This window comes from Gymnodraco acuticeps, unplaced genomic scaffold (genome assembly GCF_902827175.1).
Source record: "Gymnodraco acuticeps unplaced genomic scaffold, fGymAcu1.1, whole genome shotgun sequence".
Taxonomy (NCBI): domain Eukaryota; kingdom Metazoa; phylum Chordata; class Actinopteri; order Perciformes; family Bathydraconidae; genus Gymnodraco; species Gymnodraco acuticeps.
Window position 1 is genome coordinate 42474 of NW_022992063.1, and position 23587 is coordinate 66060.

Consider the following 23587-nt stretch of genomic DNA (forward strand, 5'->3'; position numbering starts at 1 on the left):
TACCAGTAGAGGAACTAGTTATCTTTACCAGTAGAGGGACTAGTTATATTTACCAGTGGAAGAACTAGTTATCTTTGCCTGTAGAGGAACTAGTTATCTTTACCAGTAGAGGAACTAGATATCTTTAACTGTAGAGGAACTAGTTATATTTACCAGTAGAGGAACTAGTTATCTTTACCAGTAGAGGAACTAGTTATCTTTACCAGTAGAGGAACTAGTTATCTCTACCAGTAGAGGAACTAGTTATCTTTACCAGTAGAGGGACTAGTTATATTTACCAGTGGAATAACTAGTTATCTTTGCCTGTAGAGGAACTAGTTATCTTTACCAGTAGAGGGACTAGTTATATTTACCAGTAGAGGAACTAGTTATCTTTACCTGTAGAGGGACTAGTTATATTTACCAGTAGAGGAACTAGTTATATTTACCAGTAGAGGAACTAGTTATCTTTACCAGTAGAGGAACTAGTTATCTTTACCAGTAGAGGGACTAGTTATATTTACCAGTGGAAGAACTAGTTATCTTTACCAGTAGAGGAACTAGTTATCTCTACCAGTAGAGGAACTAGTTATCTTTACCAGTAGAGGGACTAGTTATATTTACCAGTGGAATAACTAGTTATCTTTACCTGTAGAGGAACTAGTTATATTTACCAGTGGAAGAACTAGTTATCTTTACCTGTAGAGGGACTAGTTATATTTACCAGTAGAGGAACTAGTTATCTTTACCAGTAGAGGAACTAGTTATCTTTACCTGTAGAGGATCTAGTTATCTGTTACCTGTAGAGGAACTAGTTATCTCTACCAGTAGAGGAACTAGTTATCTCTACCAGTAGAGGAACTAGTTATATTTACCTGTAGAGGAACTAGTTATCTTTACCTGTAGAGGAACGAGTTATCTTTACCAGTAGAGGAACTAGTTATCTTTACCTGTATAGGAACTAGTTATCTTTACCAGTAGAGGAACTAGTTATATTTACCAGTAGAGGAACTAGTTATCTTTACCAGTAGAGGAACTAGTTATCTTTACCTGTAGAGAAACTAGTTATCTTTACCAGTAGATGAACTAGTTATATTTACCAGTAGAGGAACTAGTTATCTTTACCAGTAGAGGAACTAGTTATCTTTACCTGTAGAGGAACTAGTTATCTTTACCTGTAGAGGGACTAGTTATATTTACCTGTAGAGGAACTAGTTATCTTTACCTGTAGAGGAACTAGTTATCTTTACCAGTAGAGGAACTAGTTATCTTTACCTGTAGAGGAACTAGTTATCTTTACCAGTAGAGGAACTAGTTATCTTTACCTGTAGAGGAACTAGTTATCTTTACCTGTAGAGGGACTAGTTATATTTACCAGTGGAATAACTAGTTATCTTTACCCGTAGAGGAACTAGTTATATTTACCAGTGGAAGAACTAGTTATCTTTACCAGTAGAGGGACTAGTTATATTTACCAGTAGAGGAACTAGTTATCTTTACCAGTAGAGGAACTAGTTATCTTTACCTGTAGAGGAACTAGTTATCTTTACCAGTAGATGAACTAGTTATATTTACCAGTAGAGGAACTAGTTATCTTTACCAGTAGAGGAACTAGTTATCTTTACCTGTAGAGGAACTAGTTATCTTTACCTGTAGAGCAGTGCTTCTCAAAGTGTGGTCCGCGGACCACTGGTGGTCCGTGAGTGCCCCCTAGTGGTCCGTGAGTATATTGGTAAAATTTCACATTTGAAATAAATACATTTATTTAAGTTGTTCGCACTCTCGCGGGAATATCTCCGCAATGGAACGAGCTTAAGTTTCACTTTCGATTGCATGATATAGCCCAGATAAGCACCTTCATCACACATGTTGCCACTTGTTTGTACAATTTTCAGGCGATTTGTAAAAAACGATGTGTTTTTGGAAATTTGTGGAGTTAGGTGGTCCGCGAGTGTTTTTTTATTGGTTAAGTGGTCCTTGGTATGAAAAAGTTTGAGAAACACTGCTGTAGAGGAACTAGTTATCTTTACCAGTAGAGGAACTAGTTATCTGTACCTGTAGAGGAACTAGTTATCTTTACCAGTATAGGAACTAGTTATCTTTACCAGTAGAGGAACTAGTTATCTTTACCTGTAGAGGAACTAGTTATCTGTACCTGTAGAGGAACTAGTTATCTTTACCTGTAGAGGAACTAGTTATCTTTACCAGTAGAGGAACTAGTTATCTTTACCTGTAGAGGAAGTAGTTATCTTTACCTGTAGAGGAACTAGTTATATTTACCTGTAGATGAACTAGTTATCTTTACCTGTAGAGGAACTAGTTATCTTTACCTGTAGAGGAACTAGTTATCTTTACCAGTAGAGGAACTAGTTATCTTTACCTGTAGAGGAACTAGTTATCTTTACCTGTAGAGGAACTAGTTATCTTTACCAGTAGAGAAACTAGTTATCTTTACCAGTAGAGGAACTAGTTATCTTTACCTGTAGAGGAACTAGTTATATTTACCTGTAGAGGAACTAGTTATCTTTACCAGTAGAGGAACTAGTTATCTTTACCAGTAGAGGAACTAGTTATCTTTACCAGTAGAGGAACTAGTTATCTTTACCTGTAGAGGAACTAGTTATCTGTACCTGTAGAGGAACTAGTTATCTTTACCTGTAGAGGAACTAGTTATCTTTACCAGTAGAGGAACTAGTTATCTTTACCTGTAGAGGAACTAGTTATCTGTACCTGTAGAGGAAGTAGTTATCTTTACCTGTAGAGGAACTAGTTATATTTACCTGTAGATGAACTAGTTATCTTTACCTGTAGAGGAACTAGTTATCTGTACCTGTAGAGGAACTAGTTATCTTTACCAGTAGAGGAACTAGTTATCTTTACCTGTAGAGGAACTAGTTATCTTTACCTGTAGAGGAACTAGTTATCTTTACCAGTAGAGGAACTAGTTATCTTTACCAGTAGAGGAACTAGTTATCTTTACCAGTAGATGATCTAGTTATCTTTACCTGTAGAGGAACTAGTTATCTTTACCTGTAGAGGAACTAGTTATCTGTTACCTGTAGAGGATCTAACTGTCTCTTTGCTCACCAACTGCTCTGTGATTGGTCAGTGCGTGGTGGTGGGGGCGGGGCCCTGTGGTCTCCGGGCAGCAGTGGAGCTCAGGTTCCTCGGGGCCCGGGTGGTTCTCCTGGAGAAGAGGGACTGCTTCTCCCGGAACAACGTTCTGCACCTGTGGCCCTTCACCATCCACGACCTCAGGGGCCTCGGAGCCAAGAGGTTCTACGGGAGGTTCTGTGCCGGAGCCATCGACCACATCAGTGAGTCAACAGGAAGTCCTTATATGGGGTTATGAGTCATTAAACGGTAAATGAGTCATCAACAGGGAAAAGAGTCATTAAACAGGGAAAAGAGTCATTAAACAGGTAGTTATTATATGGTGTTAATCAATTTACAGAAACCAGTCAGAGTTCTCCTGTTTGTAACCAGACTCACCTGTGCAGGTATCCGGCAGCTGCAGCTGGTTCTGCTGAAGGTGGCCCTGCTGCTCGGGGTGGAGGTTCACGTCAACGTGGAGTTCAAACACCTAAAGGAGCCCCCGGAGGAGCAGAGCCCCCGCAGTGAGGACTCTTTACACCTGTCTTACCTGCATGAGGTGTTGACCCTACCTGTCCTCATGTTGTCTGTATGAGGTGTTGGCCCTACCTGTCCTCATGTTGTCTGTATGAGGTGTTGGCCCTACCTGTCCTCATGTTGTCTGTATGAGGTGTTGGCCCTACCTGTCCTCATGTTGTCTGTATGAGGTGTTGACCCTACCTGTCCTCATGTTGTCTGTATGAGGTGTTGACCCTACCTGTCCTCATGTTGTCTGTATGAGGTGTTGACCCTACCTGTCCTCATGTTGTCTGTATGAGGTGTTGACCCTACCTGTCCTCATGTTGTCTGTATGAGGTGTTGACCCTACCTGTATGTCTTACCTGTATGAGGCGTTGACCCTACCTGTCCTGATGTTGTCTGTATGAGGTGTTGACCCTACCTGTATATCTTACCTTTATGAGGTGTTGACCCTACCTGTCCTCATGTTGTCTGTATGAGGTGTTGGCCCTACCTGTCCTCATGTTGTCTGTATGAGCTGTTGGCCCTACCTGTCTTCATGTTGTCCAGTATGAGGTGTTGACCCTACCTGTCCTCATGTTGTCTGTATGAGGTGTTGGCCCTACCTGTCCTCATGTTGTCTGTATGAGCTGTTGGCCCTACCTGTCTTCATGTTGTCCAGTATGAGGTGTTGGCCCTACCTGTCCTCATGTTGTCTGTATGAGGTGTTGGCCCTACCTGTCCTCATGTTGTCTGTATGAGCTGTTGGCCCTACCTGTCTTCATGTTGTCCAGTATGAGGTGTTGACCCTACCTGTCTTCATGTTGTCTGTATGAGGTGTTGACCCTACCTGTCCTCATGTTGTCTGTATGAGGTGTTGACCCTACCTGTCCTCATGTTGTCTGTATGAGGTGTTGACCCTACCTGTCCTCATGTTGTCCAGTATGAGGTGTTGACCCTACCTGTCTTCATGTTGTTTTATCAGTATGAGGTGTTGACCCTACCTGTCTTCATGTTGTCTTACCCCTATGAGGTGTTGACCCTACCTGTCTTCATGTTGTCTGTATGAGGTGTTGACCCTACCTGTCCTCGTGGTTTCCGTATGAGGTGTTGACCCTACCTGTATGTTTTACCTGTAGAGGTTGGCTGGAGGATGCAGGTGAGTCCGAAGTCTCACGCTCTCAATCAGCTGGAGTTTGATGTGATTATCGGAGCGGACGGACGCAGGAACACACTCCCAGGTTTCCAGCGTAAGGAGTTCAGAGGGAAGCTGGCCATCGCCATCACGGCGAACTTCAGGAACAGGAACACCACGGCAGAGGCTAAGGTGGAGGAAATCAGTGGCGTCGCCTTCATCTTCAACCGGAGGTTCTTCATGGACCTGCGACAGGAAACCGGTACCAGCAGGACCCATTACCTCCTGAAAATAATACCTTTCTGACGGTTAATTTGTTTGATCTCTGTTTCAGGGATCGATCTGGAAAACATCGTTTATTACAAAGACGACACACACTACTTTGTGATGACCGCAAAGAAACAGAGTCTGCTGGAGAAAGGAGTCATTAAACAGGTAAAATAGTCATTAAGGTGAACTAACTCCTAATGAATCATTAAGGTGAACTAACCTCTAATGAATCCTCCTCCATCAGGACTTTGCCGACACCGCACAGCTTCTCTCGCGGTCCAACGTGGACCAGCATGTATTGCAGGCCTTCGCCCGCGAGGCCGCAGACTTCTCGACCAATCAGCAGCTGCCGTCCCTGGAGTTCTCCTTGAACCAAAACAACCAACCAGACGTCGCCTTGTTCGACTTCACCTGCATCTCTGCAGCCGAACACGCCGCTGTCATCAGAGAGCGCCACGGACACCAGCTGCTGGTCTCACTGGTGGGGGACAGTCTGCTGGAGGTGAGACAGGTGGGGGACAGTCTGCTGGAGGTGAGACAGGTGGGGGACAGTCTGCTGGAGGTGAGACAGGTGGAGGACAGGCTGCTGGAGGTGAGACAGGTGGAGGACAGTCTGCTGGAGGTGAGACAGGTGGAGGACAGTCTGCTGGAGGTGAGACAGGTGGAGGACAGGCTGCTGGAGGTGAGACAGGTGGAGGACAGTCTGCTGGAGGTGAGACAGGTGGGGGACAGTCTGCTGGAGGTGAGACAGGTGGGGGATAGTCTGCTGGAGGTGAGACAGGTGGGGGACAGTCTGCTGGAGGTGAGACAGGTGGAGGATAGTCTGCTGGAGGTGAGACAGGTGGGGGACAGTCTGCTGGAGGTGAGACAGGTGGAGGATAGTCTGCTAGAGGTGAGACAGGTGGAGGACAGTCTGCTGGAGGTGAGACAGGTGGAGGATAGTCTGCTGGAGGTGAGACAGGTGGAGGACAGTCTGCTGGAGGTGAGACAGGTGGAGGATAGTCTGCTGGAGGTGAGACAGGTGGAGGACAGTCTGCTGGAGGTGAGACAGGTGGGGGACAGGCTGCTGGAGGTGAGACAGGTGGGGGACAGTCTGCTGGAGGTGAGACAGGTGGGGGATAGTCTGCTGGAGGTGAGACAGGTGGGGGACAGTCTGCTGGAGGGAGACAGGTGGGGGACAGTCTGCTGGAGGTGAGACAGGTGGGGGATAGTCTGCTGGAGGTGAGACAGGTGGAGGACAGTCTGCTGGAGGTGAGACAGGTGGGGGACAGTCTGCTGGAGGTGAGACAGGTGGGGGACAGTCTGCTGGAGGTGAGACAGGTGGAGGACAGTCTGCTGGAGGTGAGACAGGTGGGGGACAGTCTGCTGGAGGGGAGACAGGTGGAGGACAGGTCTGCTGGAGGTGAGACAGGTGGGGGACAGTCTGCTGGAGGTGAGACAGGTGAGGACAGTCTGCTGCTGAGGTGAGACAGGTGGGGGACAGTCTGCTGGAGGTGAGACAGGTGGAGGACAGTCTGCTGGAGGTGAGACAGGTGGAGGACAGTCTGCTGGAGGTGAGACAGGTGGGGGACAGGCTGCTGGAGGTGAGACAGGTGGGGGACAGGCTGCTGGAGGTGAGACAGGTGGGGGACAGTCTGCTGGAGGTGAGACAGGTGGGGGGGCAGGCTGCTGGAGGTGAGACAGGTGGGGGGACACTCTGCTGGAGGTGAGACAGGGTGGGGGACAGGCTGCTGGAGGTGAGACAGGTGGGGGACAGGCTGCTGGAGGTGAGACAGGTGGGGGACACTCTGCTGGAGGTGAGACAGGTGGGGGACAGGCTGCTGGAGGTGAGACAGGTGGGGGGACAGTCTGCTGGAGGTGAGACAGGTGGAGGACAGTCTGCTGGAGGTGAGACAGGTGGGGGACAGTCTGCTGGAGGTGAGACAGGTGGGGGACACTCTGCTGGAGGTGAGACAGGTGGGGGACAGGCTGATGGAGGTGAGACAGGTGGGGGATAGTCTGCTGGAGGACAGTCTGCTGGAGGTGAGACAGGTGGAGGACAGTCTGCTGGAGGTGAGACAGGTGGAGGACAGTCTGCTGGAGGTGAGACAGGTGGAGGACAGTCTGCTGGAGGTGAGACAGGTGGGGGACAGTCTGCTGGAGGTGAGACAGGTGGAGGACAGTCTGCTGGAGGTGAGACAGGTGGGGGATAGTCTGCTGGAGGTGAGACAGGTGGGGGATAGTCTGCTGGAGGTTGAGACAGGTGGGGGGACAGTCTGCTGGAGGTGAGACAGGTGGGGGACAGTCTGCTGGAGGTGAGGACAGGTGGAGGACAGTCTGCTGGAGGTGAGACAGGTGGGGGGACAGTCTGCTGGAGGTGAGACAGTGGAGGGACAGTCTGCTGGAGGTGAGACAGGTGGGGGATAGTCTGCTGGAGGTGAGACAGGTGGGGGACAGTCTGCTGGGAGGTGAGACAGGTGGGGGACAGTCTGCTGGAGGTGAGACAGGTGGAGGACAGTCTGCTGGAGGTGAGACAGGGGGGGGACAGTCTGCTGGAGGGTGAGACAGGTGGGGGACAGTCTGCTGGAGGTGAGACAGGTGGAGGACAGTCTGCTGGAGGTGAGACAGGTGGGGGATAGTCTGCTGGAGGTGAGACAGGTGGGGGACAGTCTGCTGGAGGTGAGACAGGTGGAGGACAGTCTGCTGGAGGTGAGACAGGTGGGGGACAGTCTGCTGGAGGGTGAGACAGGTGGGGGACAGTCTGCTGGAGGTGAGACAGGTGGAGGACAGTCTGCTGGAGGTTGAGACAGGTGGGGGATAGTCTGCTGGAGGTGGAGACAGGTGGGGGACAGTCTGCTGGAGGTGAGACAGTGGTAAGGGACAGTCTGCTGGAGGTGAGACAGGGACGGGACAGTCTGCTGGAGGTGAGACAGGTGGAGGACAGTCTGCTGGAGGTGAGACAGGTGGAGGACAGTCTGCTGGAGGTGAGACAGGTGGAGGACAGTCTGCTGGAGGTGAGACAGGTGGAGGACAGTCTGCTGGAGGTGAGACAGGTGGAGGACAGTCTGCTGGAGGTGAGACATGGTGGAGGACAGTCTGCTGGAGGTAGACAGGTGGAGGACATCCTGGAGGTGAGACAGGGGGGACAGTCTGCTGGAGGTGAGACAGGTGGGGGACACTCTGCTGGAGGTGAGACAGGGACGGGACAGTCTGCTGGAGGTGAGACAGGTGGGGGATAGTCTGCTGGAGGACAGTCTGCTGGAGGTGAGACAGGTGGAGGACAGTCTGCTGGAGGTATGAGACAGGTGGAGGACAGTCTGCTGGAGTGAGACAGGTGGAGGACAGTCTGCTGGAGGTGAGACAGGTGGGGGACAGTCTGCTGGAGGTGAGACAGGTGGGGGACAGCTGCTGGAGGTGAGACAGGTGGGGGACAGTCTGCTGGAGGTGAGACAGGTGGGAGGACAGTCTGCTGGAGGTGAGACAGGTGGGGGACAGTCTGCTGGAGGTGAGACAGGTGGAGGACAGTCTTGCTGGAGGTGAGACAGGTGGAGGACAGTCTGCTGGAGGTGAGACAGGTGGGGGACAGTCCTGCTGGAGGTGAGACAGGTGGGGGACAGTCTGCTGGAGGTGAGACAGGTGGGGGACAGTCTGCTGGAGGTGAGACAGGTGGGGGGACAGTCTGCTGGAGGTGAGACAGGTGGGAGGACAGTCTGCTGGAGGTGAGACAGGTGGGGGACAGTCTGCTGGAGGTGAGACAGGTGGGGGACAGTCTGCTGGAGGTGAGACAGGTGGGGGACAGTCTGCTGGAGGTTGAGACAGGTGGGAGGACAGTCTGCTGGAGGTGAGACAGGTGGGGGGACAGTCTGCTGGAGGTGAGACAGGGGGGGGACAGTCTGCTGGAGGTGAGACAGGGTGGAGGACAGTCTGCTGGAGGTGAGACAGGTGGGGGACAGTCTGCTGGAGGTGAGACAGGTGGGGGACAGTCTGCTGGAGGTGAGACAGGTGGAGGACAGTCTGCTGGAGGTGAGACAGGTGGGGGACAGTCTGCTGGAGGTGAGACAGGTGGAGGGACAGTCTGCTGGAGGTGAGACCAGGTGGGTGACAGTCTGCTGGAGGTGAGACAGGTGGGGGACAGTCTGCTGGAGGTGAGACAGGTGGGGGACAGTCTGCTGAGAGGTGGAGACAGGTTGGGGGACAGTCTGCTGGAGGTGAGACAGGTGGAGGACAGTCTGCTGGAGGTGAGGACAGGTGGAGGACAGTCTGCTGGAGGTGAGACAGGTGGAGGACAGTCTGCTGGAGGTGAGACAGGTGGGGGACAGGTGCTGCTGGAGGTGAGACAGGTGGGGGATAGTCTGCTGGAGGTGAGACAGGTGGGGGACAGTCTGCTGGAGGTGAGGACAGCTGAGACAGTGGAGGGACAGGCTGCTGGAGGTGAGACAGGTGGGGGGACAGTCTGCTGGAGTGAGACAGGGTGGGGGACAGTCTGGCTGGAGGTGAGACAGGTGGAGGACAGGCTGCTGGAGGTGAGACAGGTGGGGGACAGTCTGCTGGAGGTGAGACAGGTGGGGGACGTCTGCTGGAGGTGAGACAGGTGGGGGACAGTCTGCTGGAGGTGTTGGTTGAGACAGGTGGGGACAGTCTGCTGGAGGTGAGACAGGTGGGGGACAGTCTGCTGGAGGTGAGACAGGTGGGGACAGGCTGCTGGAGGTGAGACAGGTGGGGGACAGTCTGCTGGAGGTGAGACAGGTGGGGGACAGGCTGCTGGAGGTGAGACAGGTGGGGGACAGTCTGCTGGAGGTGAGACAGGTGGAGGACAGTCTGCTGGAGGTGAGACAGGTGGGGGATAGTCTGCTGGAGGTGAGACAGGTGGAGGACAGTCTGCTGGAGGTGAGACAGGTGGGGGATAGTCTGCTGGAGGTGAGACAGGTGGGGCAGTCTGCTGGAGGTGAGACAGGTGGGGGGCAGTCTGGTGGAGGGGAGACAGGTGGGGGACAGTCTGCTGGAGGTGAGACAGGTGGGGACAGTCTGCTGGAGGTGAGACAGGTGGGGGACAGTCTGCTGGAGGTGAGACAGGTGGGGGATAGTCTGCTGGAGGTGAGACAGGTGGGGACAGTCTGCTGGAGGTGAGACAGGTGGGGGACAGTCTGCTGGAGGTGAGACAGGTGGGGGACAGTCTGCTGGAGGTGAGACAGGTGGGGGTAGTCTGCTGGAGGTGAGACAGGTGGGGGACAGTCTGCTGGAGGTGAGACAGGTGGGGGATAGTCTGCTGGAGGTGAGACAGGTGGGGGATAGTCTGCTGGAGGTGAGACAGGTGGAGGACAGTCTGCTGGAGGTGAGACAGGTGGGGGACAGTCTGCTGGCTGGAGGTGAGACAGGTGGGGGACAGTCTGCTGGAGGTGAGACAGGTGGGGGACAGTCTGCTGGAGTGAGACAGGTGGGGGATAGTCTGCTGGAGGTGAGACAGGTGAGGTGTAGACAGGTGAGGTGAGACAGGTGAGGAGGGACAGGCTGCTGGAGGTGAGACAGGTGGGGACAGTCTGCTGGAGGTGAGACAGGTGGGGGATAGTCTGCTGGAGGTGAGACAGGTGGGGACAGTCTGCTGGAGGTGAGACAGGTGAGGACAGTCTGCTGGAGGTGAGACAGGTGGGGGACAGTCTGCTGGAGGTGAGACAGGTGGAGGACAGTCTGCTGGAGGTGAGACAGGTGGAGGACAGTCTGCTGGAGGTGAGACAGGTGGGGGATAGTCTGCTGGAGGTGAGACAGGTGGGGGACAGTCTGCTGGAGGTGAGACAGGTGGAGGACAGTCTGCTGGAGGTGAGACAGGGTGGGGACAGTCTGCTGGAGGTGAGACAGGTGGAGGACAGTCTGCTGGAGGTGAGACAGGTGGAGGACAGTCTGCTGGAGGTGAGACAGGTGGGGGACAGTCTGCTGGAGGTGAGACAGGTGGAGGACAGTCTGCTGGAGGTGAGACAGGTGGAGGACAGTCTGCTGGAGGACAGTGCTGGAGGTGAGACAGGTGGAGGACAGTCTGCTGGAGGTGAGACAGGTGGGGGACAGTCTGCTGGAGGTGAGACAGGTGGAGGACAGTCTGCTGGAGGTGAGACAGGTGGGGGACAGTCTGCTGGAGGTGAGACAGGTGGAGGACAGTCTGCTGGAGGTGAGACAGGTGGGGACAGTCTGCTGGAGGTGAGACAGGTGGGGACAGTCTGCTGGAGGTGAGACAGGTGGGGGACAGTCGGCTGGAGGTGAGACAGGTGGGGGACAGTCTGCTGGAGGTGAGACAGGTGGGGGACAGTCTGCTGGAGGTGAGACAGGTGGAGGACAGTCTGCTGGAGGTGAGACAGGTGGAGGACAGTCTGCTGGAGGTGAGACAGGTGGGGGACAGTCTGCTGGGGGACAGTGCTGGAGGTGAGACAGGTGGGGACAGTCCTGCTGGAGGTGAGACAGGTGGGGGATAGTCTGCTGGAGGTGAGACAGGTGGAGGACAGTCTGCTGGAGGTGAGACAGGTGGGGACAGGCTGCTGGAGGTGAGACAGGTGGAGGACAGTCTGCTGGAGGTGAGACAGGTGGAGGACAGTCTGCTGGAGGTGAGACAGGTGGGGGACAGTCTGCTGGAGGTGAGACAGGTGGGGGACAGTCTGCTGGAGGTGAGACAGGTGGGGGATAGTCTGCTGGAGGTGAGACAGGTGGAGGACAGTCTGCTGGAGGTGAGACAGGTGGGGGACAGTCTGCTGGAGGTGAGACAGGTGGGGGGACAGTCTGCTGGAGGTGAGACAGGTGGAGGACAGTCTGCTGGAGGTGAGACAGGTGGGGGACAGTCTGCTGGAGGTGAGACAGTGGAGGACAGTCTGCTGGAGGTGAGACAGGTGGGGGACAGTCTGCTGGAGGTGAGACAGGTGGGGGACAGTCTGCTGGAGGTGAGACAGGTGGGGACAGTCTGCTGGAGGTGAGACAGGTGGGGGACAGTCTGCTGGAGGTGAGACAGGTGGGGGACAGTCTGCTGGAGGTGAGACAGGTGGAGGACAGTCTGCTGGAGGTGAGACAGGTGGGGGACAGTCTGCTGGAGGTGAGACAGGTGGGGGACAGTCTGCTGGAGGTGAGACAGGTGGAGGACAGTCTGCTGGAGGTGAGACAGGTGGGGGACAGTCTGCTGGAGGTGAGACAGGTGGAGGACAGTCTGCTGGAGGTGAGACAGGTGGGGGACAGTCTGCTGGAGGTGAGACAGGTGGGGACAGTCTGCTGGAGGTGAGACAGGTGGGGGACAGTCTGCTGGAGGTGAGACAGGTGGAGGACAGTCTGCTGGAGGTGAGACAGGTGGGGCAGTCTGCTGGAGGTGAGACAGGTGGGGGACAGTCTGCTGGAGGTGAGACAGGTGGGGGACAGTCTGCTGGAGGTGAGACAGGTGGAGGACAGTCTGCTGGAGGTGAGACAGGTGGGGGACAGTCTGCTGGAGGTGAGACAGGTGGGGGACAGTCTGCTGGAGGTGAGACAGGTGGGGGACAGTCTGCTGGAGGTGAGACAGGTGGGGACAGTCTGCTGGAGGTGAGACAGGTGGGGGACAGTCTGCTGGAGGTGAGACAGGTGGGGATAGTCTGCTGGAGGTGAGACAGGTGGGGACAGCTGCTGGAGGTGAGACAGGTGGGGGGACAGTCTGCTGGAGGTGAGACAAGGTGGAGACAGTCTGCTGGAGGTGAGACAGGTGGGGGACAGTCTGCTGGAGGTGAGACAGGTGGGGGACAGGTCTGCTGAGGTGAGACAGGTGGGGGACAGTCTGCTGGAGGTGAGACAGGTGGGGATAGTCTGCATGGAGGTGAGACAGGTGGGGGATAGTCTGCTGGAGGTGAGACAGGTGGAGGACAGTCTGCTGGAGTGAGACAGGGTGGAGGACAGTCTGCTGGAGGTGAGACAGGTGGGGGATAAGGCTGCTGAGGTGAGACAGGTGGAGGACGGCTGCTGGAGGTGAGACAGGTGGAGGACAGTCTGCTGGAGGTGGAGACAGGTGGGGGACAGTCTGCTGGAGGTGAGACAGGTGGAGGACAGTCTGCTGGAGGTGAGACAGGTTGGGGGACAGTCTCTGGAGGTGAGACAGTGGGGGACAGTCTGCTGGAGGTGAGACAGGTGGAGGACAGGCTGCTGGAGGTGAGACAGGTGGGAGGACAGTCTGCTGGAGGGTGAGACAGGTGGGGGATAGTCTGCTGGAGGTGAGACAGGTGGGGGGACAGTCTGCTGGAGGTGAGACAGGTGGGAGGACAGTCTGCTGGAGGTGAGACAGGTGGAGGACAGTCTGCTGGAGGTGAGACAGGTGGAGGGACCAGTCTGCTGGAGGTGAGACAGGTGGAGGACAGTCTGCTGGAGGTGAGACAGGTGGGGGACAGTCTGCTGGAGGTGAGACAGGTGGGGGACAGTCTGCTGGAGGTGAGACAGGTGGAGGACAGTCTGCTGGAGGTGAGACAGGTGGAGGACAGTCTGCTGGAGGTGAGACAGGTGGAGGATAGTCCTGCTGGAGGTGAGACAGGTGGGGGACAGTCTGCTGGAGGTGAGACAGGTGGGGGACAGTCTGCTGGAGGTGAGACAGGTGGGGACAGTCTGCTGGAGGTGAGACAGTGGGGGGACAGTCTGCTGGAGGTGAGACAGGTGGGGGACAGTCTGCTGGAGGTGAGACAGGTGGAGGACGTCTGCTGGAGGTGAGACAGGTGGGGGACAGTCTGCTGGAGGTGAGACAGGGTGGGGACAGTCTGCTGGAGGTGAGACAGGTGGAGGACAGTCTGCTGGAGGTGAGACAGGTGGGGGGACAGTCTGCTGGAGGGAGACAGGTGGGGGACAGTCTGCTGGAGGTGAGACAGGTGGAGGACAGTCCGGCTGGAGGTGAGACAGGTGGAGGACAGTCTGCTTGGAGGTGAGACAGGTGGGGGACAGTCTGCTGGAGGTGAGACAGGTGGAAGGACAGTCTGCTGGAGGTGAGACAGGTGGAGGACAGTCTGCTGGAGGTGAGACAGGTGGGAGGACAGTCTGCTGGAGGTGGACAGTGGGGACCAGTCTGCCTGGAGGTGAGACGGATATGGGTGGCCAGTCTGCTGGAGGTGAGACAGGTGGGGGACAGTCTGCTGGAGGTGAGACAGGTGGGGGACAGTCTGCTGGAGGTGAGACAGGTGGGGAGGGACAGTCTGCTGGAGGTGAGACAGTGGGGACAGTCTGCTGGAGGTGAGACAGGTGGGGACAGTCTGCTGGAGGTGAGACAGGTGGAGGACAGTCTGCTGGAGGTGAGACAGGTGGGGGACAGTCTGCTGGAGGTGAGACAGGTGGAGGACAGTCTGCTGAGGTGAGACAGGTGGAGGACAGTCTGCTGGAGGTGAGACAGGTGGAGGACAGGCTGCTGGAGGTGAGACAGGTGGGACAGTCTGCTGGAGGTGAGACAGGTGGGGGACGTCTGCTGGAGGTGAGACAGGTGGAGGACAGTCTGCTGGAGGTGAGACAGGTGGAGGGACAGTCTGCTGGAGGTGAGACAGGTGGAGGACAGTCTGCTGGAGGTGAGACAGGTGGAGGACAGTCTGCTGGAGGTGAGACAGGTGGGGGACAGGCTGCTGGAGGACAGTCTGCTGGAGGTGAGACAGGTGGAGGACAGTCTGCTGGAGGTGAGACAGGTGGGGGACAGTCTGCTGGAGGTGAGACAGGTGGAGGATAGTCGCTGGAGGTGAGACAGGTGGGGGACAGTCTGCTGGAGGTGAGACAGGTGGGGGACAGTCTGCTGGAGGTGAGACAGGTGGGGACAGTCTGCTGGAGGTGAGACAGGTGGGGGACAGTCTGCTGGAGGTGAGACAGGTGGGGGACAGTCTGCTGGAGGTGAGACAGGTGGGGGACAGTCTGCTGGAGGTGAGACAGGTGGGGGACAGTCTGCTGAGGTGAGACAGGTGGGGGACAGTCTGCTGGAGGTGAGACAGGTGGGGGACAGTCTGCTGGAGGTGAGACAGGTGGGGGACAGGCTGCTGGAGGTGAGACAGGTGGGGGACAGTCTGCTGGAGGTGAGACAGGTGGGGGACAGTCTGCTGGAGGTGAGACAGGTGGAGGACAGTCTGCTGGAGGTGAGACAGGTGGGACAGTCTGCTGGAGGTGAGACAGGTGGGGGACAGTCTGCTGGAGGTGAGACAGGTGGGGGACAGTCTGCTGGAGGTGGAGGACAGTCTGCTGGAGGTTTGAGAGACAGGTTGGGGGCAGTCTGCTGGAGGTGAGACAGGTGGGGGACAGTCTGCTTGGAGGTGAGACAGGTGGAGGACAGTCTGCTGGAGGTGAGAAGGTGGGGACAGTCTGCTGGAGGTGAGACAGGTGGGGGACAGTCTGCTGGAGTGAGACAGGTGGGGGACAGTCTGCTGGAGGTGAGACAGGTGGGGACAGTCGCTGGAGGTGAGACAGGTGGGGGACAGTCTGCTGGAGGTGAGACAGGTGGGGGGACAGGCTGCTGGAGGTGAGACAGGTGGAGGACAGTCTGCTGGAGGGAGACAGGTGGGGGACAAGTCTGCTGGGAGGTGAGACAGGTGGGGGACAGTCTGCTGGAGGTGAGACAGGTGGGGACAGTCTGCTGGAGGTGAGACAGGTGAGGGGACAGTCTGCTGGAGGTGAGACAGGTGGGGGACAGTCTGCTGGAGGTGAGACAGGTGGGGGACAGTCTGCTGGAGGTGAGAGACAGGTGGGGGGACAGTCTGCTGGAGGTGAGACAGGTGGGGGACAGTCTGCTGGAGGTGAGACAGGTGGGGGACAGGCTGCTGGAGGTGAGACAGGTGGGGGGACAGTCTGCTGGAGGTGCGACAGGTGGGGGACAGTCTGCTGGAGGTGAGACAGGTGGGGGACAGGCTGCTGGAGGTGAGACAGGTGGGGACAGTCTGCTGGAGGTGAGACAGGTGGGGGACAGTCTCTGGAGGGAGACAGGTGGGGGACAGTCTGCTGGAGGTGAGACAGGTGGGGACAGTCTGCTGGAGGTGAGACAGGTGGGGGACAGTCTGCTGGAGGTGAGACAGGTGGGGGACAGGCTGCTGGAGTGAGACAGGTGGGGGACAGTCTGCTGGAGGTGAGACAGGTGGGGGACAGTCTGCTGGAGGTGAGACAGGTTGGGGACAGTCTGCTGGAGGTGAGACAGGTGGGGGACAGTCTGCTGGAGGTGAGACAGGTGGGGACAGTCTGCTGGAGGTGAGACAGGTGGGGGACAGTCTGCTGGAGGTGAGACAGGTGGGGGACAGTCTGCTGGAGGTGAGACAGGTGGGGGACAGTCTGCTGGAGGTGAGACAGGTGGGGACAGTCTGCTGGAGGTGAGACAGGTGGAGGACAGTCTGCTGGAGGTGAGACAGGTGGGGGACAGTCTGCTGGAGGTGAGACAGTGGGACAGTCTGCTGGAGGTGAGACAGGTGGGGGACAGTCTGCTGGAGGTGAGACAGGTGAGGACAGGCTGCTGGAGGTGAGACAGGTGGGGACAGTCTGCTGGAGGTGAGACAGGTGGGACAGTCTGCTGGAGGTGAGACAGGGGGGGGACCGTCTGCTGGAGGTGAGACAGGTGGGGGACAGTCTGCTGGAGGTGAGACAGGTGGGGGACAGTCTGCTGGAGGTGAGACAGGTGGGGGATAGTCTGCTGGAGGTGAGACAGGTGGGGGACAGTCTGCTGGAGGTGAGACAGGTGGGGGACAGTCTGCTGGAGGTGAGACAGGTGGAGGACAGTCTGCTGGAGGTGAGACAGGTGGGGGACAGTCTGCTGGAGGTGAGACAGGTGGGGGACAGTCTGCTGGAGGTGAGACAGGTGGGACAGTCTGCTGGAGGTGAACAGGTGGGGGACAGTCTGCTGGAGGTGCAGACAGGTGGAGGACAGTCTGCTGGACGGTGAGACAGGTTGGGGGACAGGTCTGACTTGGAGGTGAGACAGGTGGGGGACAGTCTGCTGGGTGAGACCGGTTGGGGACAGTCTGCTGGAGGTGAGACAGGTGGGGACAGTCTGCTGGAGGTGAGACAGGTGGAGGACAGTCTGCTGGAGGTGAGACAGGTGGGGGACAGGCTGATGGAGGTGAGACAGGTGGAGGGACAGTCTGCTGGAGGTGAGACAGGTGGGGGACAGTCTGCTGGAGGTGCGACAGGTGGGGGACAGGCTGCTGGAGGTGATGAGACCGGTGGAGGACAGTCCTGCTGGAGGTGAGACAGGTGGAGGACAGTCTGCCTGGGAGGTGAGACGGGTGGGGGACAGTCTGCTGGAGGTGAGACAGGTGGGGGACAGTCTGCTGGAGGTGAGACAGGTGGGGGACAGTCTGCTGGAGGTGAGACGGTGGGGACAGTCTGCTGGAGGTGAGACAGGTGGGGGACAGTCTGCTGGAGGTGAGACAGGTGGGGGAACAGTCTGCTGGAGGTGAGACAGGTGGGGGACAGTCTGCTGGAGGTGAGACAGGTGGGGGACAGTCTGCTGGAGGTGAGACAGGTGGGGGACAGTCTGCTGGAGGTGGAGACAGGTGGGGACAGTCTGCTGGAGGTGAGACAGGTGGGGGACAGTCTGCCTGGAGGTAGACAGGTGGGGACAGTTGCTGAGGTGAGACATGGTGGGGGACCAGTCATGCTGGAGGGAGACAGGTGGGGGACAGTCTGCTGGAGGTGAGACAGGTGGGGGACAGTCTGCTGGAGGTGAGACAGGTGGGGGGACAGTCTGCTGGAGGTGAGACAGGTGGGGGACAGTCTGCTGGAGGTGAGACAGGTGGGGGACAGGCTGAGGTGGGGAAGGTGGGGGACAGTCTGCTGGAGGTGAGACAGGTGGAGGACAGTCTGCTGGAGGGTGAGACAGGTGGGGGACAGTCTGCTGGAGGTGAGACAGGTGGGGGACAGTCTGCTGGAGGTGATGACAGGTGGGGGACAGTCTGCTGGAGGTGAGACAGGTGGAGGACAGTCTGCTGGAGTGTGAGAGACAGGTGGGGGACAGTCCTGCTGGAGGTGAGACAGGTGGGGGACAGGCTGCTGGAGGTGAGACAGGTGGGGGACAGTCTGCTGGAGGTGAGACAGGTGGAGGACAGGCTGCTGGAGGTGAGACAGGTGGGGGACAGGCTGCTGGAGGTGAGACAGGTGGGGGACAGTCTGCTGGAGGTGAGACAGGAGGAGGACAGTCTGCTGGAGGTGAGACAGGTGGGGGACAGTCTGCTGGAGGTGAGACAGGTGGGGGACAGTCTGCTGGAGGTGAGACAGGTGGGGGACAGTCTGCTGGAGGTGAGACAGGTGGGGGACAGTCTGCGGGAGGTGAGACAGGTGGGGGACAGGCTGCTGGAGGTGAGGACAGGTGGGGGACAGGCTGCTGGAGGTGAGACAGGTGGGGGACAGTCTGCTGGAGGTGAGACAGGTGGGGGGACAGTCTGCTGGAGGTGAGACAGGTGGAGGACAGTCTGCTGGAGGTGAGACAGGTGGGGGACAGTCTGCTGGAGGTGAGACAGGTGGGGGACAGGCTGCTGGAGGTGAGACAGGTGGAGGACAGGCTGCTGGAGGTGAGACAGGTGGGGGACAGGCTGCTGGAGGTGAGACAGGTGGGGGACAGTCTGCTGGAGGTGAGACAGGTGGGGGACAGTCTGCTGGAGGTGAGACAGGTGGGGGACAGTCTGCTGGAGGTGAGACAGGTGGGGGACAGGCTGCTGGAGGTGAGGGACAGGTGGGGGACAGTCTGCTGGAGGTGAGACAGGTGGGGGACAGTCTGCTGGAGGTGAGACAGGTGGGGGACAGTCTGCTGGAGGTGAGACAGGTGGGGGACAGGCTGCTGGAGGTGAGACAGGTGGGGGACAGTCTGCTGGAGGTGAGACAGGCAGACAGACAGGTACCTCTGTATTAACCCCCCCCCCCTCTACAGCCCTTCTGGCCAATGGGCACAGGCATTGCTCGAGGGTTCCTGGCAGCGCTGGACTCTTCCTGGATGATCAGCAGGTGGGCTCAGGGGGCGGAGCCTCTGGAGGTCCTGGCAGAGAGGTACTACTATAAACTCTAGAAATACACATACATATATATATATATATATCAATACATAAATATACACACAGTATTACAGTATAAATACACAGTATGAGTATAAGTACACCTGTCCCCACAGAGAGAGTCTGTACCGCCTCCTCCCTCAGGCGACTCCTGAGAACCTTCAGAGGAACTTCAGCCGGTTCTCCATCGACCCTCAGACCAGGTACCTGAACCCCAATCTGAGGAGCATCTCACCTGAGCAGGTACACACGCACACGCACGCACACGCACGCGCACGCACACACACACACACACACACACACACACACACACACACACACACACACACACACACACACACACACACACACACACACACACACACACACACACACACACACACACACACACCACACACACACACATACTCACACTCTAAGTCCATATAAGACAGGCCCTATCTTTGCCCCAGAGTGCATAGGCACCGCCCGGGGCTTCCACATGGGAAAGAAACAGGGGTCAGGTGAGCTTTCCCCTCAGAGAGAGAAAATCTCTCATCTCTAAAGTTTTGGAATGTTTTCTGTAATGCATTGAAAGCCCACCAGATGGCGGAAAAGTGTCCTTTTGATGGAATTCACTGTATAATATATTTATCCGCGTACTGTTCAATATTGTACAATTCATGGACATTTCAATACAAATTGAATTCCATCAAATGGACAGTCTAAAATATGGTTTAGAACAGTGTTTGAATCATGGGGTAAACATTGTTTAAATAGTCTGACACTTCCAGGGCGCATCACAGCACTTGAGAAGGAAGAAATAGTGTTTCACGTGTCGGAATAAGTGTGTTGCATATGAGACACATACAATACTAAATAAAGTACATCAATTGGACATGAACAAGGCAGGCTACAATAAAGCACTTTACAAGGGAGGAACATTGTTTCAAATGTGGGAATAGTGCATCATAGGACGGACTAAAGACCTCCAGCATGTGACCCTAACCCTAAGGTTAACCTTGCACACCGTCAGTGCCCGGGTACCTGCACTGAAGCACTCCCCACTGACTAAACCCAGATATTCACACACGCCAGAACCTCGTGCCCCTGGTACCCTAAAAGGGGGGTTGGTTTTGGGGTGCTTTACTGTCCGCACCTCAGCATCCAAATTCGGCCTTCTTATTGGCACCACCACCACACATCCATAACCATGCGCACCATGAGTGCCCGGGGACCCGCACTTAAGCATCCATATTCATCCTTCTCCACGGCACCACCACCCCTTCTGTGGAGGATGTTCTCATGCCCCTGGTAACCTTAATGCTGCCTGCCCCTCAGCATCCAAATTCAGTCTTCTTATTGGCACCACCACCCCTTCTAGGCTGGAGGTTCACACACTTTAATTTTTTTTCACCCTCCTCTGCCTTACACTTCCTCCACCAACACTTGAGCACTCCTCACAGGGTTCAGCACCAAGGAGAGCGCCTCCTCAGTGCTGATGGAAAGTGGCACTTTAGCTGCCCCTGGGAACCTTAATGCTGCCCGCCCGCCGTCCCTCAGCATCCAACTTCGGCCTTCTTATTGGCACCACCACCCCTTCAGTGGAGGGCCGACTGGGGAGATCCGGGACTGGGCAGTGCCCCAGGTAGAAGGAACCGGGCCAAAGGGCCAAAAGGGTGAAAAATGAAAAAAAGTATCTGAAAATAGTACCTCATAATGCGGGTAGACTCCCCCGTCATTCCTCCAGAGGCACATTTGTCAGAGTAAAGTTTTGTGAGAACCAGGCTGGGGGGGTCAAAATAAGGCTGACCCAAAGTGCATGGTGAGCGGACACTTCTCCTCCGTGTTTGCAGACAACCGTTTTTTTCTGAATGCACCCAAAAACCAGGTTTCCGATTTCATGCAGACCGTAGTCCAAAATGTATGGATGACTATTTTTGACAGAGAAGGGGAAATGAAGCCCCGGACACTTTTGAAACTTACAACGGAGAAGGGGAAAAAAGGGCCCGAAGCCCCAAAGGGTTGAGCTTTTTCGAGCCCCATCTCCGTTGGCACTTTGTCATTTCTTCAACAATTTTTTAAAACTTCATTTTGGATTATTTTCAGATATAATTAACCGCTTTCTTCACTTTGTTCTTCTTTCCAAAGGTTGGGTGCGCCTGGCATGCCGCCTATGGGCACCAACATTTGGCCTGGAACCTCCAGCATTTGTGGGCTAAGCTCCATAAACTGACAAAATCACCCAGAAATGTCACTTTCCTAGCCCAAAAATATATAATACTAATACATTTAAATTGTAAAAGGTGCAATTGTGCTCCGAATTACCCGGAATTGGATTTATATAGCCCCATGATAGTGATTAGAAATCATTTTCATGTAAAAAAAGTGTTAAAATGCCTGATTAAAGCATATACAGAACCCCAGTGAGCTCCAGAGTATGTGCATTGTTTCAGGGAACCAAATTAATGATAAAATAAATGCATTTAAATACAAAAATAATGATTTAAAATCATTTTAGGGGGAAAAGTGTGGAGAGAACCTCACTTTCCAAGGCAGAAATAGTGATTAAAATGCGGGGAAACTGTCTTAAATATGGACATAGAGTACCCAGAGAACCAGGCTGCAGCACCTGGAGGAAGAGGGGGAGATGGGAGTGCTTTAGTATGGCTCAGAAAGTGAGGTGCTGCATTCTGGTTAACATTGAAACCTTCCCTGAAGTGTACAATGTTGTGCATTACAGGGACCGTTTCAATGCAAAACAGGTTCCTTTAAATGGACACCAACATATTTCCACAATGCATTGACATTTGGAGCTGATATTTGAACGGTGATATATAGGCCACCAAATTATGTATTGGTGTGAAAATTGAGACATTGGGACAATGTCAAGTATTTATAAACTCGCAGGGATTACAAACTTGGAATAGTGACAGGTGGTACCCGCTGTAGCACACCCACACAGTTTGGGGGCCAGGCACACTTGTTTACCTGTTTAAAGGGAGGCTGTGGCTCAGTGGATAGTGTGCTGGACTTTTATTTGAATCAGGGGATAGCAGGTTCCAGTCCCACTGCAGTCAGAATGTCATTGTGTCCCTGGCCAAGACACTTCATCCCAAATTACTCCTCTGAGGATTGTCCACAGTACTGAATGTATGTATGTAAGTCGCTTTAGATAAAAGCGTCTAACAAATGACACGTAATGTAATTTCATCATAAATACACTTTTATTTTTCCCAAGTGCAGCAAAGATATTACACAGTCTTAGAGCGCCCCCTACTGGAAAATGTAAATGTTGCATTGTGTGTCCACCTCACGACGTTCCTGCCAGTGGCTGGAGATTTGGCCATCCTTTGTACATGAAATTGACGTCTCTGGGACTTTTGTACACATGTGGGAAAGATTTCATGTTAACTCTGTCCATAAGGAGGTATCTTCCCTTACTCACACACACACGAGGTCCGTATGGGTTCTTGAAGGGATCTCTTGCAGATATTAACGGACGTTTTGTTGCCTCTCAGGTGAGACACCTGCTGGACACAGGTGAGGAGGCGGGGCATCACCCTGACAGTGATGACATCACCGTCAGAGAGAGTGAGTAACCGCTTGATTATTAAAGACATCCCTATGAGCTGTGCTGTGATTGGCCGTATGTCTCTTCCTCTCTGGTTCTCTCTCTCTCCGACCAATCAGCTGCTCTCCGAGAAGGCTTCTCAATTCTCTAATTTCCCCTCCTCGACTCCCCTCCTCGACTCCTATCCTCGTGTCTTAGTCCTGCCCACAGGAGATGCGAGCGGAGGACTGAGGAGGGGAATCGAGGAGAGAGGAGGGGAGCTGAGGAGAGAGGAGGGGAAGCAGCAGGCGGTTAGAGAAATGAGAACTCCTCTCCTCTGAGCGGTCATTTTAAAGAGACGTCCATTAATGATGACAGGAGGCAGCAGCCCTCTGTCTGATGGACAGATGTGTTCATGATGACTTCTATATTTACTTTGATTCATTCACAGGGTCCTTCTCACTTCGGTTAAATGGATTCCTTGCGTCCCTCACTTGCGTCGTTTTCCTGCGACTAGTCCCTCCCACCAGGGAAGCAAGGAGAGATGCAAGGAAACCACGAGAAGCAGGAAATGAGTTTTAAGAGCAATGGGACGTCCTTTTCTCCGGAGCGTCACGTGAAGCGACGTCCGTTTGTGATGACGCTGCACAGCTGATCGTCTGACAGCAGCTCTGTCCCCGTTATTTCCACACACAGCCCCGCCTCTGTTAGCACACATTTACTGACACACACATTTGTATCATCTGTTGTAGACCCAATACATAAAATAAAATAAGAACTCATTCTCAAAAAAGATAAACGCCATTCTTAAATAACGAAAAAAGCGATCATGAAAATGTTTCCAAAAAATGAATTAAATGATTTTTGACCACTTAGTTGTTCAGATATTTCACATATTTGTAACTAAATGAAACATGAATTGAAACAAAACACGGTATAAACTGAGGAGTGAGTCCCGTGAGGTTCATGTGTTTTCTTCACTCCGCTGGGAAACTGCTCTCAAGTCAAGAAGCATCAGATCAGTGCATGCACTGCATCGTCCAATCAGTGAGCGATACACAGTAAGGGGGCGGGGCGAGTGTCTGAGGATTTCATCGAAGGATGGTCTGGTGGTTCCTCGGTTATCGCTCCTCC

The 23587-nt window shown here is 54.6% G+C and overlaps 1 protein-coding gene across 1 annotated transcript in view; it reads left to right on the forward strand.

The window, feature by feature from the left end:
• Positions 1-23587, forward strand: part of LOC117537116 (F-actin-monooxygenase MICAL3-like) — a 46450-nt gene that overhangs the window by 7076 nt on the left and 15787 nt on the right. The window contains exons 2-11 of the mRNA XM_034202262.1: positions 3089-3296; positions 3480-3596; positions 4710-4967; positions 5040-5140; positions 5220-5477; positions 18801-18916; positions 19038-19164; positions 19376-19424; positions 20367-20548; positions 22110-22494. Coding sequence (XP_034058153.1) covers positions 3089-3296; positions 3480-3596; positions 4710-4967; positions 5040-5140; positions 5220-5477; positions 18801-18916; positions 19038-19164; positions 19376-19424; positions 20367-20548; positions 22110-22494 — 1801 coding nt within the window. The remainder of the gene's footprint in view (positions 1-3088; positions 3297-3479; positions 3597-4709; positions 4968-5039; positions 5141-5219; positions 5478-18800; positions 18917-19037; positions 19165-19375; positions 19425-20366; positions 20549-22109; positions 22495-23587) is intronic.